The sequence below is a fragment of the Phascolarctos cinereus genome, unplaced genomic scaffold (assembly GCF_003287225.1).
Source record: "Phascolarctos cinereus isolate Bilbo 61053 unplaced genomic scaffold, phaCin_HiC Scaffold_1;HRSCAF=81, whole genome shotgun sequence".
NCBI classification, from domain to species: Eukaryota; Metazoa; Chordata; class Mammalia; order Diprotodontia; family Phascolarctidae; genus Phascolarctos; species Phascolarctos cinereus.
The window spans coordinates 279,890,006-279,909,144 of record NW_027555514.1 but is presented as its reverse complement, the minus strand read 5'-3'; the positions used below and the strand labels follow the sequence as shown (position 1 = coordinate 279,909,144).

The 19,139-nt window shown below is 50.5% G+C and overlaps 1 protein-coding gene across 1 annotated transcript; it reads left to right on the top strand.

Moving 5' to 3' along the window:
* FOXRED2 (FAD dependent oxidoreductase domain containing 2) lies at window positions 1-18,917 on the top strand. Its single transcript, XM_020982497.2, has 8 exons — window positions 1-948; window positions 2,341-2,592; window positions 4,329-4,598; window positions 4,974-5,140; window positions 13,897-14,062; window positions 14,653-14,894; window positions 15,882-16,052; window positions 16,652-18,917. The coding sequence occupies exons 1-8, from the start codon at window positions 413-415 to the stop codon at window positions 17,194-17,196; spliced, it is 2,349 nt and encodes a 782-aa protein (XP_020838156.1). The 5' UTR covers window positions 1-412; the 3' UTR covers window positions 17,197-18,917.
* Window positions 18,918-19,139: the final 222 nt, after the last annotated feature.

Sequence of the window (19,139 nt, the reverse complement as noted above, 5' to 3'; positions counted from 1 at the left end):
TCTCATTGACTGCGCGGCGGCCTCGCGAGCTGCACCTCCTCGCGCTTGCTCTCTCTGGGACCTGGGAAGGCGAGGGCAGTGAGGAGGGCAGGACTCGGGCGGGTCACGTGGCTGAGGAGGAGCCCTGCGTGGGCCACGCCCCCTCTGGGGGAGGGCCACGCCCCACCCCGCTCTCCCACCCACCCCCACCCCATCCCACCCCTTCCTGCGCTGGGGGAGGAGTGACAGCCGTCCCCCCAAGGTACAGCCCAGGAGGGCAGCATGGCACCCCCCCCCCGGCCTGGGGGTCTCTGCCCAGGAAAGCAGCATCCTTAGCAGTTGCCATGGCAACGAGGAGGAGGTGATGGAGAGGCTGGTCCCTCGAGGTGACCGCTGACCTCTCCACCCCCCTCATCGTGCCCCCTTCCCTGCCATGGCCCTGCTCAAAGGTCCCCCGGAGCTGCTATTGACCTTGACCTTGCACTCAGCCCTGACTCTGAGCCCCTTCCCCGGGGCATCCTTCTATCCTCAATGGGACTACTGCATCCTGGGCGCTGGCCCTGCAGGCCTGCAGATGGCCTATTTCCTGGGGCAGGCTGGCAGGAACTACGTGGTGTTCGAGCGGGCAGGGGCACCGGGTAGCTTCTTCACCCGCTACCCCCGCCACCGAAAGCTCATCAGTATCAATAAGAGATACACGGGCAAGGTCAACAGCGAGTTCAACCTTCGCCACGACTGGAACTCCCTGCTGAGCCATGACCAGCGCCTGCTCTTCCGCCACTACTCCAAAGCCTACTTCCCCCACGCAGATGACATGGTGCGCTACCTACGGGACTTTGCAGACAGGCTGAGTCTCCGGGTGCACTACAATACGGCCATTGTCCACGTCACGCTCAGCAAGAACCCGCGTGCCTGGAACGGTCACTTCTTCATCCTCACTGACCAGAGGGGCCAAGGCTACCAGTGCAGGTAACTATGGCCAGGCCTTGGGCGTGGAGCCTGGCGTCCTGTCCAGCCAAGTACCCAGAGCGTGACATCCTGAAGAAAGCCTGCCTTCTGCTATGGCCAGGCCAGCCCAGGTGCCTAAGTGACCGGGCCACGTCACTCCAAAGAAGGCCCAGCCTTCTGCCAGGCAGGAGAAGTGAGACATTCCTTGGCGTGCTTGAGGCACACGCAAGGTGGAAAGATGCTCACGCCGCTGTTGTCGGTGTTGAAATTTAGCCAGAAGTGGTATCATTAGAGTATTGGGGGTTCTGTGGGGGCTTGGCAGGAGCCATGGGATAAGAAACCAGGTGACTGGGAGAACCATGGGCAGGAGCCCAGCTCAGGAAAAGCAGAAAGTGGTCCAGATATCAGATTTGACTTGTCTCTGCTAGGTAAGGTCACTAGTAGAGTGGGGGAGCCTTCCAAATAGACAATACCCTTATGAATGAGAGTGACCCCTGCGGTGACTGTCAATAGTGATGGGAGGATAGGGCTTCCTAATAAGCAGGGCTGTCCAGAAATAAAATGGGCTGGCTCTGGAGCTCATGGGCTCCCCTTTTCTTGTAGGAGGTTCTCAAGTAGATGCAGGATGACCACTTGGGCATGTTAGTTAGAGCTGAGATTCCTCTCAGGCATGGCTGGAGAGGTGCAGGAGAAAGCTACATCCTAATAGAAGCCCAGTGTGTGGATGTGACAAGTTCGGATTCTCCTTTGTGTGACCCCTGGACCAGGAACCCAAGAAGCCTGGGGTCTAGTCCTGGTTCTGCTATTTATTTTCTTTGTAGCCTTAGACCAGTCACTTAACCTGCCTGGGTCTCAACTTCCTCACCTTTAACATGAAGGGTTAGACTTGGTCATCTCTAGATTTTACTACAGATCTAAGGCTGATTCTATATTTGCATATTTGCTGTCTCATGCATTGAAGACAGTTGTTGAGCCGTTTTTCAGCCATGTCTGACTCTCTGTGATCCCATTTGGGGTTTTCTTGGCAAAGATACTGAAGTGGTTTGCCATTTCCTTCTCCAGCTCATTGACAGGTGAGGAAACTGAGGCAACCAGGATGACGTGACCTGCCCAGGGTCACACAGCTAGTAAGTGTCTGAGGGGGGATTTGAACTCAGGGAGATAAGTCTGACTCCAGGTCCCCTGCTCTGTGCACTATGGTGCCCCCTAGCTGCAGGCACCTCATGATTAGGGATTGTACTCGTATCCCCATCACCTAAAGGAGTACCCGGCATACAGTGGGCATTTAAGAAAGATTAATTGGTGATTGACAGAAGCAGGCAAACCAGTAAACTGTGCAGAGGAGGCTAATTTGGTCTAATACCCTCAGTACCCCGGGACTAACTGGGGCGTCCTTCACTTTTCTCCCTGCAGTGTGCTCTTCGTGGCTACAGGTGTGTCCGTCCCCAACGAGATCGACTTCCCAGGGTCAGAGTATGTGGAGGGCTATGAGTCAGTGTCTGTCGACCCAGAGGACTTTGTGGGCCAAAACGTACTGATACTGGGCCGTGGGAACTCGGCCTTCGAGACAGCTGAGAACATCCTGGGCTACACCAACTTCATCCACATGGTGGGCCGCTCCCGGATCCGCCTCTCCTGGGCCACGCACTATGTTGGAGACCTGAGGTAGGGACCTACGGGGCTGGGGACAGCAAAGAAAGCCGAAAGACGGTGCAGAAGCTTCCTCAAGGACTCTAGCTCTCGCTTGCTCTCTCTCTGTATCTCCCTCTTCTCTCTCTGTCTCTCTCTCTGTCTGTCTCTGTCTCTCTCTCTCTCTCTCTCCCCCCCTTCCTTTCTCTTCCTGTCTCTCTGTGTCTCTCTCTCCTCTGTCTTCTCTCTCTTCTCTCTGTCTTCCTTCTCTCTCCCTCTCTCTTTTCTCTCTCTCCCCTTTCTCTTTCTCCTCTCTCTCCCTCTCCTCTCTCCTTCTCTCTCTCTCTCTCCTCTCTCCCTCTCCCTCTCCCTCTCCCTCTCCTCTCTCTCTCCCCTTCCTTTTTCTTCCTCTCTCTCTGTGTCTCTCACTCCCTCTTTCTCTCTCTTTTCTTCCTCTGTCTCTCTGTATGTTTCTCTCTTTCCTCTCTCTTTCCACCTTTCTCTTTCCACCTCTCTCTCTACCTCTCCTTTCTCCCCTTTCCTCTCTCTTCTCTCTTCTCTCTCTTCTCTTTCTCTCTCTCCCTCTCCTTCTCTCTCTCCCTCCCTCTCTTTCTCCCTCCCTCTCTTTCCCTCCATCCCTTCCTTTTTTCCTTCCTTCTTCCTCTCCTCTCCTCTCTCTCCTTCTCTCTCTCCCCTTCCTTTCTCTTCCTCTCTCTTTCTGTGTCTCTCACTCTCTCTGTCTCTCTCTTTTCTTCCTCTCTCTGTATGTTTTTCACTTCTCTCTGTCTTCTCTCTCTCTTTCCTCTCTCTCTCCACCTCTCTACTTCTCTCTCTCCTTTCTCTCTTTTCCTCTTCTCTTCTCTCTCTTCCTCTCTTTCTCCCTCTCCCTCCCTTTCTTTCCCTCCTTCCCTTCCTTTTTTCCTTCCTCTCTCTCCTCTCTCCCCTCTTTCTTTCTCTTTCTCTCTCTCCCTCTCTCTTCTCTCTGTTCCTTTCTCTCTCCCTCTTCTCTCTCTTCTCTCTCTCCTCTCTCTTTTCCCTCTCCTCTCTCTCTTTTCCCTCTCCTCTCTCTTCTCTCTCTCCTCTCTCTCTTCCCTCTCTCCTCTCTCTTCTTTCTCTCTCTCCTTTCTCTGCTCTCTTCTCTCTCTCTACCTCCCAAAAGATAGGTAGCTATGTGATATCATGGGACAGGGGAAGGCTTTCAAAATGATTGCTCCTTACAGACTAGTGTGCACTGGATTCTGTACTGTATAGATGCACGCATGAGTCCAGAAGGGAAATGGCCATTGGTTACAAAGACTTGGAAATTTCAGCTTTCTTTATTCAGTCCTCTGATGTTTCCTCAGTGCCTGGATGTGGCCAGGGTGCTCGAAAGCTATGCCTGTGGAGCACAGGCCTGGATAGGTTGTGCCGCCCTGGAAAGGCTTCAAGAGTCGGCTCTGTGATGGACCATGGCATGTCCAACACGAGGATGAGGCTAGATGAGGTTGGAGAGGCTCACCTGGCTTCAGGGTGGTGAATTTCTCAGCCGCAGCTCTCAAAGATCTTCCGTTGTGTCAGAGAGGAATTGCAGTCAGAGTTAGTGCAGAGGGTCCCCAACCCCAGTGAAATCACAGGCCATCAAAGTCTTGAAGGACTCAGGAGAGGGTGTAGACGGGCTGTCAGACCTCCATCAGGGACCCTGGGCTGGGCTCACAATTAGAATTAGTCAGGGCAGGGTCTTAGTCTCCCCTCTCTGCGTGACTGAAGACTCACAGTCTCTCTCTGGGCCCCAGAGCAGTCAACAATGGTCTCCTGGACACATACCAGCTGAAATCCTTAGATGGCCTGCTAGAAACCGACTTGAAGGACTTGGCCATCGTGAAGGACAGAAAGGGTAGACTTCGTATCACTCTGCCGGTGTTCATGGACAGAGCCAAGGAGAATGCCCCCGCCGAGGCCATCTCCCTTCCCCAAGATGAGGTGGACAACTTTGCCATGCGCGTGCCCTATGACCGCGTGATCCGCTGTCTGGGCTTTACCTTCAACTTCTCAATCTTCAACGGGTGAGGCCAAGCCGGGGGCCCATTGGGGGGGGTGGGATGGCTTTCCAGTGAGCTGATCCTGGCTCAGGTCACAGCCCCAGATAGGAAGGCGCATGCCCAGCTGCCATAAAGGTCATCTGTATCCTCTAGGAAGAGCTTCACGTCAGGACAACCTTGCAGCTCACCCCAAACCGAAGCTTCCAGAGACACAGCTCTGAGGTTTTATCAGCCCTGAGTCTGTGATGCTGCTCTCCCTTTCACAGATAGGGTAGCTCAGGCCCAGAGAGGTCTAAAACTCATTCCCCACTTAGGCTCCCGAAGCCAGGCTGCCCTCCCAGTTTGGGAGAAGTTTGATCTCCCCAAGCCCAAGTAATCTTCCATCCTTTCTTCTTCCAGCACTCTTGGACTGGCCCCAGGGAAAGGGCAGAAAAAAAAGTACCCCCTGATCAAAGCCAGTTATGAGGCCAAAAGAACCCGCGGGCTCTTTGTTCTAGGCACTGCCAGCCACTCCGTGGACTACAGGAAGTCTGCTGGAGGTTTCATCCACGGATTCCGATACACAGGTGAGCCCTGGCAAATCACCACTAACCCTAGGCCGAAGAGCTCGGGCGTCTGGAGTGGCCTCTCTCTCCATGGAGGTTGCGGGGCTGGGGGTGGCTGGTGCTGGGCATCCAGGCCCAGGCCGAGGCCTTTCTCTTCCCTTCCTTCCAGATATAGATGGAGCAGAATTCTTCCCTGGCCTCTCCTGTACCTCCCTGGGGGGTGGTACAGAGAGCTTGTCCTCCCTCTCCCTTTCTAGCTAGAGATGTTATCAACTTGTTATAACAGCTCCATTTAACGTCCTGAGCTCAGGTCCCTGTGGCCCCTTTCTCTATTAGTAGAGATAATGCGTTGGCCTTGGAGTCAGGAAGGACCTGGCTTCCGACCCTGCCTCTGACATTTAGACCTCAGTTTCTTCATCTGTAAATGAGAGGGTTGAACAGGATGAAGATCCCTTCCGGCTCTAAATGTCCGGCATTCCTATTCATAATCTCTCTGCATGAGGTTAAGAAAGGCTTGTTATGGGTGGGAGGTGAGTCAGAGGAGCTGAGGAACAGGCACGTTCTGCAGCTTTCCTTGCTTGGCTTCACAGCTGGCTGATTTCCCATTTTGATTACTGCCTGTTCTCAGGTAGAGAGTCTGAATGTCCAGGCTGTGCGGTATCTGAGCAGCAGCTAGCCTTGTTGTCTGGCTATTTCAGTCATGTCCGATGCTCCGTGATTCCATTTGGGGTTATCTTGGTAGAGATATTGGAATCATTTGCCATTTCCATTTGACAGATGAGGAAACTGAGGCAAACAGGGTGAAGTGACTTGCCCAGGGTCACACAGCTAGGAAGAGTCTGAGGCCAGAATTGAATCCCAAAGCCAAATCTCATCTGTCCACAGACAGCCCTTTGACATCTGCTTGTCACCCTTGAGTCTTCTGTGGGCTAACAAGCCCCAGTCTCTTCCACTGATGCTCACAAGGTATGGACTCAAGGTCCATCGCTCTCTTGTTACCTTCCTCTGGGTCTTTCCCAAAACTGAGCACCACGTTTCAGATGCAGTCTATTCAGGGCAAAGGCCAGAGGGGCTCTTGCCTCCTAACTCCTGCAAACTGCAGCCTTAGCGCGGCCCAACATCACACTCACTTTCTTCACTGCCAAGTCACACTGCTCACTGGTATCGAGAGGTGGGGTTGCTAATCGTTCTTTCTTAGACAGAAGTATCTGACCTTATCAGAGACATTCACCTGGCTTAGGACAAGACCCCCATCTAAGGACCAGGGACTCCCAGCACCATCAATGTGCCAGAAATGTCCTGTATGCTCTGATGGCCAGACAACCCCGTCCCAAGGCAGTGACCCTGACTATAAGCATAATATATGAAACGCACGCATCAAGGGAAGAAGGAATAAGTCATCCACACCGAATGGTGTCCTGTGAGCCCCTCCATCCCACTGTGATCCATTACCTCAAACAGAAGGGGAGGGCAGAGGAGCAGTGACCCAACCTAAGGAGAAAGGCTTAGACCAGCTGGGAATCACAGGCTGCTCAGAGCTGGAAAACATGTTAGAGATCAAGGCAGGTAGAAGTGGCACCCCTAGAGACCATCCAGGACAGCTTCTCATTTTGCAGGTGAGGAAACTGAGGCCTAGAAAGTCACTTGCACAGGGATGTAAGTGGCCGAGCCAGGATTTGAAGCCAGGTCCTCCAGCATTAGGTGGACATACCCCGCTCCCTCCCACCACGTCCAGTGTTTCCCACTCCCTGGTTCATAAACATTTCACCTTCTTAAAAATCTGCAAGCTTGAAAAAATCATCTCCTCTTTCTCCTCGCTGCCTCCTCCTCCTGCTTCCTCTCCCTGGTTCTTGCCACCCCTGCGTTCACCACAAGCTAATGGCTATCCCACCAATCTGCTGTTTGTTGGGGTTTGGAGCCCCCCTCATTTTGTAAGTGAAAACTGCAAGGCCTAGAGAAGGGGAGTAATGTGGACAGTTATCAAATTATAGGAAAAAAAACCAAAGAGGATCCAGCCCTCTGTACCTCTCCCACAGGCTGAAAAATACCCATCCTGGTTTAAGGGAATTGTAATTGCCACATTGGAAAACTGTCTGTTCCGTGGCATTATTGCATGTTGTTCTTTTAAACTATTTTGAATACCTCCTGGAAGTCAAACTCAGAAACCCACCTCAATGGAAGACTGAGCAAAAGCACACCAGCCAGGGAAGGGGAAACTTAAGGCTCTCATTAGCCACGGCAGCAGAAACAGCCCTCCTTTGCAGACCATGCTATGGATCTCTCATTCGGCTGTTGAATGCACGCTTTATTGCACAACGGGTTCTACGTGGGCCAATTAATTTTGCCATAAAAACCATAAGGGCATTACATCCTGACATCTCTGTATTTAAATCCAGAGCCCAACGTTGCCTTAATGCTAGCTTTTATATTTCATTATTCCTCCAATTTGGCGAGGAAGGTTCATCATTTTCACTATTGATTTCCAGACTATATATTTTACATCCGAATGCATGTTGTCAGGAAAATAGTCTGGAGAGGATTTTTCAGCATCCCTTCCAACCCCCACGTAGCCTCCCAGCCCAACCGCACCCCTATGCGTATACCACCTAATTTCGCCAGTAGGTTTTCGGAAAAGATAACCTTCTGTAAAACCATGTTAGATGGCTGTGTGGTAACAGGGAAAGTGTTTTAAATGAATGATGAGCCAGAAGGCATTATAGTGGGATTTCATGGCTCTCCAGCTCCATTGGAATATATGCAGGATGTAATTGTGAAATAAGTTGGTTTGGGGCACCTGGATATAGGAAATGCTTGTGTGTACATGAATGGTGCAGTAATTGTCCACCCATCCTTATAGGCTTTGTGCTAAAGAAGGCTTTCTGGAGGCTTGCATTATTTTCAAGAAGTATACAAATTATTATCTGCTTCCCTTACTTCTCTGTCTCTTGGGTTCTGTCCTTTTCCTTTCCCTATCACCTCCTGAGGTGGCCCATTCCACTTGGGACAACTGCTCCTAACACCAAGTCTTACCTTCTTGCTCCCAGTCTGTGCCCTGAGGCTAGCAGAGCAAGGCTGATCCCTCTCACCTGATAGCCTTTCTGGCATCTTCTCTTCATAAGGATAATCCCACCCTCAGTTCCTCCATCTTCAAGTGGCATTATTTTGAGGCCATTCTGGTCACCCTCTCTGGATGCTCTCCAATTTGTCAATGACATTCCTAAAATGAGGTGCCCAATACTGCTTTGAAAGAGAGATTTAGGAAGTCAGCAACTTCTTAAGGAGATGGCATCTGTGAACACTGTTTAGATTTCTGGTCTTCAGTTTAAGGGTAGCAATGATAGGTTCTTGAACAGGAATGGAGTATATCTAATGAGGCCTTGTGAAAGCAAATTTGCCTGGAGATGTGTGGATCTGATCAAAAGGAAATTAGACCAAAAACAGAGGAGGAAGAAACTGTCTTTATATGGCCAGTCACCAAGCCGGATAACACAGAGAGTGGCATATATAACAAAACGAGAAGACTGTCACTGGAGATACTAGTAATTCTCTGGTAGCAATATCCAGGAAGGAGGACAGAAAGAAAGATGAAAAAAAAATCGTGGCTTTGTATGTGAGTATACACAGGAGCAAAATTATGGGTAATGAAAAAGATAAGCCAGCAGCCTTAATGAATGGAGGGAAATTTGAGTTCATCCCTGAGAACTGGGTAGATGTGACTTAAGACAGCCATATGATTTTAGAAACAGAAAATGTATTCAGAAGGAAGAGATGAGATGAAAGGAGTGGATGGGTAGAGTTACATTATACAGCATATGAAGAACAAAGAGATCTCTGTCCCAGATGGGGAGAGCGTGAATGAGGAGCTCCTAAGTAAAGGCCAGTGGAGGAAGAAGGAAGAAGGAACAGAAGGAATGGGATGGTGGGAGGAGAGTACAGACTGCCCAACCAGAACAAGGACATGGATGATGAGTGTGAGGAGCTGGGCACAGACCTGGCCCAAAGGCAGAATACTCAAGTGACAGAATGGACCCGTTCCCTACGCTGCTGGAGTCTTCTCTCTTGGACCTGGAGAGCGGAAGGTGGATTCTTGAATTAACCTTAATGATAACTTCATGCTTAGAAAACCACTATGTTGGAACTGATTCTGACCAGTAAGAAAGAATTGGTTGCCAAAACAGAAATGAAGGGGACCTCAAAAGGAAGCGGCTACTCCACCTTATAATGTGTCATGGATGAAGAGGAGAATAAAAGTCTGATGGCACCAAGACGGGGAGACTGGCAGGAAAAGGAGCGCACATCACAGAGCAACTTCAGGTTTGAGAAGACCTGAGTAGAAGACAGAAGCAAGACCCAGTCGGCAAACAGCAGCACGAGCCTAGAACAGCAACGTCACAAGAGCTAAGGTTCGGCATGGGCTGAAGCGAGCACCAATTGCTGAAGAAAGCAAGGAGCTGGCACTGAATGCAGAAGATAATAAGAGGCCGACAGTGAATGCAGAATGCAGGCTTTTTTAAAAGTATATTGAGCTGGGATAGGTAGGATGATGATAAGAGATGATGGGGAGGGGAGTGGGAATTAATGCCCAAATTTTATTTTACTTCTATCTTCTCTACCAAGAACTATCTCTAGACTGGCAAGAATAAACCAGAAATGATCAACAGGAAATTGAAACCAAAAATAAGTGAGGAGCTGACAATCGGGCACCTCCCTCCCCTTCATGAATTCAGTTGTCAGGCCCGGACAAAGGAACTAGCAGATAGGCTTGCAGAGTCACTTTTGGTATTCATTGGGAAATCATGGTGAAAGGGGGAGGTGCCATATGGCTAGAGATGGATAGATATGGTCTTGATTTTCAAAAAAGAAAGAAGGTAGAGTCATCAGAGTATAAACAAGTGATCTGGTCTCCAGTTCCTGGCAGAATTCTAGAATGTGCCATTAAAGGAATGATTTGTGAGTGTTTCAGCAAAGGAATCTGTGGTCAGTAAGGACCACCTAGGTCCATCAAGACTAGGTCATGCTAGATAATCTCATTGCCTTTTTATCATGTTTCATGGACTGGTAGAAGAAGAGAATTTCACATAAGATTTCATCTTACTGGCAAGGTCTCACGATATCCTTGTGGATAAGACAGAGAAATGCAAGGTAAATGGTTGTAGACATAGGCAGGCTCAGAAGCGGTAGACTGACTGGCCCCAAAGAGTAATAATTAATGGATCATGCCATCTTGGGTTGAGTTTTCTACAGTGGAGAGCCGCGGGCACGCCAGTAGCCTTGGCCTTACACCATTCAGCTTCCTTAGCAATGTCTTAAGTACAGATGCAGATGGCTGGGCTATTATTTCCTTTGTCTTCTCACCAGCACCTATGCTGAAGGCCCTATCACTTGGTGCTTGTATGTATGACTAAGATGCCTCCAGAAGCTGTTAAGGTTCCCTGCAGCCAGAGATGTCGACATGGAGGCTGGATGACAGCTGACTGGGCATGCTCCTGCTGTTTCAATTACTACCAATGCTGAGATCATGGCTTATTGAGGACCTGCTCTGCCTAAGCCCTTTTTGTGCTCTGCAGAAGCCTTAAGAAATAGGAGTTTACACTTTAAGTGGAAAGAAGATAATTAACAACAGCAAACGGGCGACGTATGAGAAGTGCCCAGAGCTGAGCATCATCGACATCTGGGAGACTGTCCTGGCCACGTGTGACCAGAAGAGGAGGTGGGCTCGTCATGGAAGAAGGGCCAAGGGGAGCAGAAGAGTGGGCCTTCCACATACTAGGCAGACCTCCCAAGAAGAACTTATGAGAGTACAGAGAAGGAGTCACAGGCGGAAGATGCCTGCAGGAGCCATCATCTGGAGAACCGGACAGTGTCCTCATCCAGGAAAGCGCAGACCGCACAGGTGGAGGGGTTTCCTTGAGAGAAAGAACAAGAATGAAGGGACCAGGCTTCTCATGGGGGAGAGGGTTTTTGAGCAGCGCCTTTGAGATGAGTAGGTGTCTTATGACAGGATTTAGGGAAAGGTTATTTCAGGTGAGAAGTACATGAACAAAGGTGTAGAGATAGACATTCACATGGCATGTTTAAGGCACACAGTAACTATGGACTAGGCTGTTTCTTTTTCTTTTTTTTTTTTTGGCTAGGCAATGGGATTAAGTGACTTGCCCAGGGTCACACAGCTAGTAAGTGTTATGGATTTGAACTGGATTTGAACTCAGGTCCCCCTGAATCCAGGGCCCATGCTCTATCCACTGAGCCACCTAGCCGCCCCTGACTAGACCGTTTCAAGCATAGGTGTCCCACAGGGGACTAATGGGAGACAAAGTTGGCAAAGTTGATTAAGATCAGATTGTTAGGAGCCTTGAATGCCAGAGTGAGAACATTTGAACTTTATCTTGCAGGGAATAGGAAGTTCATTGAATCCAGAGATCACTGATGAAAGCTTGCCTTCTTTTAAGCAAGATTAATCTGATTGCAGTGTTGGGCTAGTGGTGAGAAAGGCAGGAGGCCGAGGGACCAGTTAGGTGGCTCCTGCAGTCACACATACAGACATTAAGTGCTAACGCCCTAAGCTAAGGTGTTGGTGAGAAGGAAAAAGAAAACAGGATGCAAAAAAGCCCCTCAAAAAAACCTACTAAATCAACCGGGCTTGATGACTGATCAGATATGTGGCAGCAGACAAAAATACAGTCCCAGGGAAGAGACAATGAGAGCAGCTGTGTGTGCAGCAATGATCCAGCGCCTCCCACACTGCCTGGGTAAGCAAACAAAACAGCCTTTTCATATAAATGTCAAAAAACTTCCCTCCCCCCACTTCAGCCTTCCCACAAGAAAGTGATTTATAAACTGCAGAACGCTGCCTCAATGTGAAGTCCCGATTAGCCCCATCTCTGCCCCCAGCAAGTGCACAGACATTACCACAAATCAGCGTGTTTTCATAGTTTTGCCTGGCGTAAACTGTTGTTCTCCAAGGGCAGATAGGAGAGCGACTCCCAAGTCTGGAGAGAGAGAGACAGAGAGAGAGAGAGAATGTGTGTGTGTGTGTGTGTGTGTGTGTGTGTGTGTGTGTGTGTGTGTGTGTGTGTGTGTGTGTGTGTTTCAGTGTAATCTAATCAATTTAATTCAACAGCTGTTTATTCAGTGGCTACTACATGTCCAGCCATGTGCGGAGCGAGACACAAGAAAGGAGAAGGCAGCAGCAAACATAGCAGAAAGCACACTGAACTTGGAGTCAGGAAGACCTGGGTTCAAATCCTTCCCTTAGACCCTCACTAGCTGTGCAACTGTGGGCAAATCCTTTCCCTGCTCTGGACCTCAGTTTCCCTGTTTATAAAATGAAGAGGCTGAACTCTGGGGTCTCTAGGTTGCCTTTCATCTCTAAAATGTGTGATCCCGTGATCCTTTGCCCAAGGAGCTTCTTCATCTAGTGGTGGAGATGATGAAACGCATAGTAAAGAAACATGGTAGCATCTGTGCTGTGACAGGTGAGAAGTGGGAAAGACATGGCAGCCTCCGAGCTTTCCATGGCAGCCTGGCCCAGCCGCGGGAGAAGGTGACTTGAAATTCAAATTCCTCCCCATGCAACCTTGGAAAAGGTGCATGCACCTCTCTGCGCCTCTCTGAAATGAGGAGTGGTCCTGGGTGATCTCTGAGGCTCCACCCATTATCCACAAGGCTTCACAGCGCAGGCAAGGCTCTAGCTGGGTCTCGAAGGACTGGCCATGAAGAGCAGTGATGGTGTATCAGGAGGACTGAGCGACCAAAGGTCCAGGGGCACAAATGAGCACAACCCAACTCTGGGGGAAGCTCCAGCATGTGGTGGGAGGTGCTTTTGGACAGACCCTGGGCAAATAGATGGAGACTGAATGAACACGATTCAGCAGGAAGCCAGGAAGCACAGCTGCTTGGTGTGTGAATGCAGTGACAAAGGGAAGTGTTGTAGGAGACCCAGCATGCAAGGGACAGACACGTGAAGGAGGAACAGAGGCAGATATGGGAGGCCTGAGCAGGTGGGGGGGGGTGGCATATTAGGAAGGAAGAAGAGAGAATCTTTTTTCCTTTTTTCTTCCTTTTTGAAAAATTTTTTATTACAAGTAGTAACTTCCAGTGAAGGAAGGAGAAAGGGATACAAGGGGAAACCTAAGCCATAGGGAAACAAAAAATAGCGATAAAATTATATTTAAATGAAATGGGGGAAAAAATCAGCCCGATATTTTAAAGGAAAAATTGACAGAACTTAGTGACAGATTGAACATAGATGGTAAAGGAGAGGAAAGACGTCAAAGCTGATGTCTGGAAGAAGAGTGGGAGCATTGAGGGAAAGGGAGACTGGGGAAGGGGGAGCTTGGTGAGTGTGGGGGAAAGATGATGAGCTTGGCTTGGGATGTGCCGGCTCTGTGATGGGACTGTGCTTGGGAGGCCTTCTGCCAGCTCTCTCTCCACCTGCCCAACACACCCTGGCTTGTAGGACCAGGTAAGACGTGTGATGGGTGCTCAGTAAAAGCTGCTGGTGCCTTCATAGTTCTCCTGCTTGAGAAAATCAAATAGCATGTTTTCACTTACACCAGGGGTGTGCACTTTTACATGTAGTCTGCAGTCTTGACGTTTTGCCCTTCTCTTTACGTCTAAGCATCAGCAAAACAAAACAAACCCTGACTTGTGACGTTTGCTGATTTCCAAGGAGTAAATGCTCCCACCGAATGTTCAACCGTCGGCTCTCTAGAGCCTGTTCGAGCTGGTTCCCACCCATGCCTGATTTACAGGGCTCCCTTCTGTCTTTATTTCAGCCCGAGCAGTTCATCGATTGTTAGAACATCGCCATCACGGCAACCCCTGGCCTTCCCCCGTGTACCCCATCACACAGCTCACCAACACCATCATCCGCCGAGTGAATGAGGCCTCGGGTTTGTACCAGATGTTCAGCGTGCTGGCCGACGTCGTCCTTCTGAAGAAGTAAGTTCTCAGTGCCCAGCCCTCTCCAAACCCGCAGTAGCCCACATCCCTTTCTCTCTCCTTCACTCTGTAACAGCAGCGTTGAGGAAGGTAGAGTACTTTCCGTGGCACAGCCCAATCCCTGGTCCTGTCGGGGTGCAGCCCAGAGAGGGCTGGCTTCCTGCCCAGTCTGGCACTATCCATTGAGCCTCAGAGGGAACAGTACCGGAGACCTCTCCACTAGGCATCCAGACACTTCATCTTTAAGGCCTTCCTGCCCCGTCCCATTCTGCACCACTATGCCCTCACTCCCCGGGTTCCCTCTTTTGTAGATGAGTCCGTTTTAACTCAGCTCTTAATTCTGTCACATGGCTTGTGCATAAAGGCAATAAGGTTGTAGCCTTCTGGTCACCAGTGTCTACCCCCCAGTTTTCCATAGATTTAACAGCACTGGTTATGCAATTTCATATTTTGGTGGTAGTTTTTTCAGACTCTCTCCCCCGTATAACTTGGGGTCTGGCTTCAGTCATGACACAAAACATAAGGTTTAGGCCCTCTGGACACCCCACTGCCCTGGCAGAGACAGGTCTCCCCCCTTGCCATTTCCCTAGAAAGGCCACAGGCTTCGAGTACCTGGAGGAATACCCCATCAAGATGCTGGCCGAGCTGGAGACCCTCACGGGGCGGGAAGCTCAGCACGGCCTCTTTGTTGTCACGATGGAATACGGCAAGAACTTCTCTGGACCAGACAAGGATGTCTTCTATTACGACCGGGCTGTGGGGGATGTGGAAGATGCCTGGCAGTCCAACTTCCTTCATCCGGTCATCTACTACTACCACTGCCTCCCGACGGGTGAGTCGGGCCCTTCCCTGTTCCCATCCCAGGCGGCAGGGGCTCCCAAGGGGAAGCCAGGATACCCAGACCCTTTACAGAGCCATTGCCATCCAGACACCCAGAGAGACAGGGCCTCTAGGGGACTAGACCGGGGCACCAACAGAATATTATTTCTTAGTAATTGCTAAAAGAAGGGGGCAGCTAGATGGTGCAGTGGATAAAATTCTGACCTTGGAGTCAGGAGGACCTGAGTTCAAATCCAGTCTCAGACACTTGACACTTACTAGCTGTGTGACCTTGGGCAAGTCACTTAACCCCGATTGCTTCACCAAAAAGCAAAAAAAAAAAATTTTTTTTAAATTGCTAAAAGAAGAGGAGGCCCGCATGGGCACGCTGCCATATGCACGAGCTGCCCCACGCTGGACACAGACGAGCAGAGGTAGGCAGAACACCCTTTGTGTGCGTTATTTCGTTGGATTCCCCTCCCCACACAGCCCTATGGAGTAGGTGCTATTAGTGCCATGGTACTGTTGTCATCCTCGTTTTACAGATGAGCTAACTGAGATCTAGAGGAGGTGATGTGACTTGCCCAGAGTCACACAGTTAGGAAACATCTGAGTATCAGGTCTTCCTGACTCCAAACCCACCCCTCTGCACACCCCACGGGGCTGCCTCAGTGGTTGAGTGTTAGACCAGGGGATCCCCAAGATCTCCACAACTCCGAGGTTCTGGGATTGCAGAAGCAGACACTGGCCATGATGGTGTGAGACCCAGCCGCATCTCCGGTCACCTGTGTCCTGTGTCCGTCAGGAGAGCACTGAACCGGTGATACTGGCCTATTGACACAGCTGGCCAGCTGCCGAAATTGCAGCAGGCAGGAATCGAGGGGTCCTGGTCAGGCTGTGCTGCCCGGGAGAGGAGGCCCGCCAGCCCTCAGCTCCCCTCCCAGGCTGCAGTGGGCAGCTCCTGGTCTCCACCTGTAACAGGCTCTGTTTCTGCCCCCAGAGAAGGAGATGGTGTCTCGGGCCCCAGGCTGGCCCCTGCCTCGGCCAGTCGCCATCCACCACATCGTGGAGGATTTCCTTACAGACTGGACTGCGCCCGTGGCCCACATCCTCCCTCTGAGGCGTTTCTTGGAAAACTGTCTGAATAGTGACCTTCGAAGCTTCTATGCAGGTAACGGTGGGGCACACGCGGGGCCTCCACGGCAGCTCGGGTCTGTTCAGAGACGTCTCTGCTGCTGACTCCTCCTCCCCTGCTTCCTCAGCTTCCTTCCTGCCTGCCTGTTCCAGCGCCTTTCCACACCACAGGGCCTCAGGATTGCCCATCACGGTCTGTGGTAGCTGCCACCTGAGCTCAGACTGGGAGGTGGCCCCCCCACCCACTGCTCCAAGCCCAGCTTGGGAAAGCCAAAGGGTCCCGTCCTACTTACCAAGCTCTTCCATCGTGTGCGGTGCTATGCAAAACAGACAGTGCAGGCCCCAGGTTTTAGGAGCTGAGCTGTTTTTTATACTGAATTGCTCATGGGATTTCCCCCCCTCCCGCCCCCAGAATGCTGTAGTTAGCCTTTATATTCTTTTATCCCAAGTGGCTGAGAGGCCTGGGATCTAATCAGGCCATTAATAGGGTGACCCTAAATTTCACCTTCCTACGGAGGAAAATATCAATACTTACATATGCAATCAAGAAGACTGGCTTTCCTTGCCTGTGCTAAGGCAGGCAGTTCCTAAGCCGTTCACCCATGGAAATCCTTTCTCGCTGTTATTTTTGGACAGAGTCCTGTTTCCTGTTCGCTCTAACACGCCAGAAGCTGCCCCCCTTCTGCCAGCATGGGTACATGAACATGCAAGGGCTCATGGCGAATGAGAAACTGAGGCGCCACGGGATCGAAAGTGGTCTCATGGAGGACTACGGTGCCATCGAGGAACAGCCGCTTGACCAGAAGCTGGGGGGACCCTGGGATTCCAGTTCACCCATCCCAGCATGCCACCAGCATGAAGGAAGAGCTCTGACCTATAAGAGACCCAGGCAGGGACCTTTACCCAAGTCCTTCCGAGCCTGGGGGACCCAGCCCCTTGCACAGGCTTCCAGCTGCCAAAGATGCGCTCAGACCATTGTGAGCGATAGGACCAAAGTGGTGTGGAGGAGGAGGAAAGGCTGTACGCGGTGGTACGATGCCCCCTCTGTCTGGATGCAGGACCTGGCACATCCCTGTGTGGGGCAGCGTGCCCGCGCACTGGGTCCTCCTCAGGCTTGGCACCATCGTCCCACCTCGTGCCTGTCTCCAGTCCAACGCTCTCTGAGCCACCATTTTACCTAATCACAACACCTTTGATTCAGCTGTTCTCTCCTTCTCCAGGAGGTGGGGTTCTCTTCAGAGGCATGCTCTGAGGATCCACTTTGCGGGAGACATGCCGTCTTCCCAGGAGCACCCTCCCCACCGTGTCCCCCCCAGATTAGGCATGAGGCCTCAGAGCTCAAGGAGGGTCGTCTTCCAGGGGACCAGCGTCTCCACCCCTGGCCCTGCATCCAGTCCAATGTTTGTCACAATTTGTGCCCAGTATGAAATGCCTTTCCAGTAGCCCCTGCCTGAACCTCACTGAAGCACTTCTCATTTTCCTCCCATGATCCTAGCTCTGCCCTCTTGGCACCGTGCACAGTGCCTCCCCAGCCCACCCACCCATATAAGGATAGACTGATCGTGTTGTCTCCTCTAGCAAAATGTTATATAATTAGCTCCTTAGTCCCGTCTCCGTAATTTTTTGCGCAGCCTAGCACAGCTTTGCCTCGTCAGTCCAGAATGTCTTCTGACAGGGAGGTGGAAAACTTGGCTTCTTTTTTTTCGCTGAAGTCGAGAGGTTTCTCTTCTCTCTCCATCTTCCGTTCTGCTCCCGTTGTTTTCGCCACACTTCCTCAACAAGTCTGTGCATGGGTCCCCTCCCCTTCTGCTCCAGGCACCGGAGATCGCATTTCCGTATTGCTTTACAATTCACAGAGGCTGGGAGTATGGGAATCAACATCCCCGTTTCACAGATAGGGAACCTGAAGCCCAAAGGGTCAAGTGACTTGCCCAGATTCACGCAGGGATTTGGTCCCAGAACCAGGATTTGCACCCAGGTCTTTTGACTTAAAATCCTCTGGTTCCTCTTTTGTACCAAGCCACTTAAACCCTCACATAAATAAAGGGAAAAACCCTTTTCTATTTTGTCTGGATCAGAAGTGAACCAATTAGGAAGCATTTGTGAATTAGGGAGTACTCCAAGTCGAGCATGGAGGTGACTTTCTAGAGGTTGGCTGGTGAGGAGAGAGCAGTTCTCTTGGCCATGGCTACATGTGAACAAAGTAATTTTTTTCCTCCCTCGAGATTAGACAGACGCACTCGATTTCCTCCTCGGTTCTTCATTGTACACCACCAGCACAGGGCAGCTCTTTCCTTAGGTCCAAATGCTAAGATGGGCCCTCCTCAAGTTCCATGTCCTGGGGCTCCCACCCATGCTCTCTGCCCTGTTGTCCAGACCCATGATTCTTTAACACCCTGCAGGCAGAGGCCCATCTGCATTGAGTTGGACACAGCAAAAGCTCCCGTCAGTCAAGGAGGCGTCACCAGAGCAAAAATTAGAAATGATCCTAAGACCACAGATGGGTTAAGTTGTGCCCATCTGCTTTTTGGGCTACTCACTAACAGGGTAGGCTCCTTATTACCAGAGAACAGAAAATTGATGCCGTCCCATGAGAATCTATGTTAAAGCAAGATGTGTGTTTGCTGACCACATGGCTTCTTCTGGTTCCTCTGTAAATATATAAGGCCGAGCTCGATCCTCAATCCCACTATACCCATAGCTCCTACCCGGTTGAGCGGGAATATAAACTTTCAGAAAAGGCGGTTTGAAATCAGCTTTGTTGATAAGAGTCCAAACTGCTGTCATCACCACTGATTTACTGTTGTCTAAGTACGACATCTGCTGTTTTTCTTCATCTGCTAATTCAATCAGCATTCCCACCAGATTGATTCACTGTTAATAAAACCATGATTCCATTGTCTGCGGAGATTAGCTGTCTTTTTTTTTTTAACATTCTGCATTATTACTAATTTTAAAATTTCACACATACAACTGCCTTCATCACCACCACATTTACTTTGTCTGCTCTTGATTTTTATCATCCTTGCCTGCCTGTTTCTCCCTAATTTTTCAAAAATAAATGCAATTAACTTGAAGATTGTGCCATTATGTATGGCCAGTGTCTCTATGACCCTCAGCCATC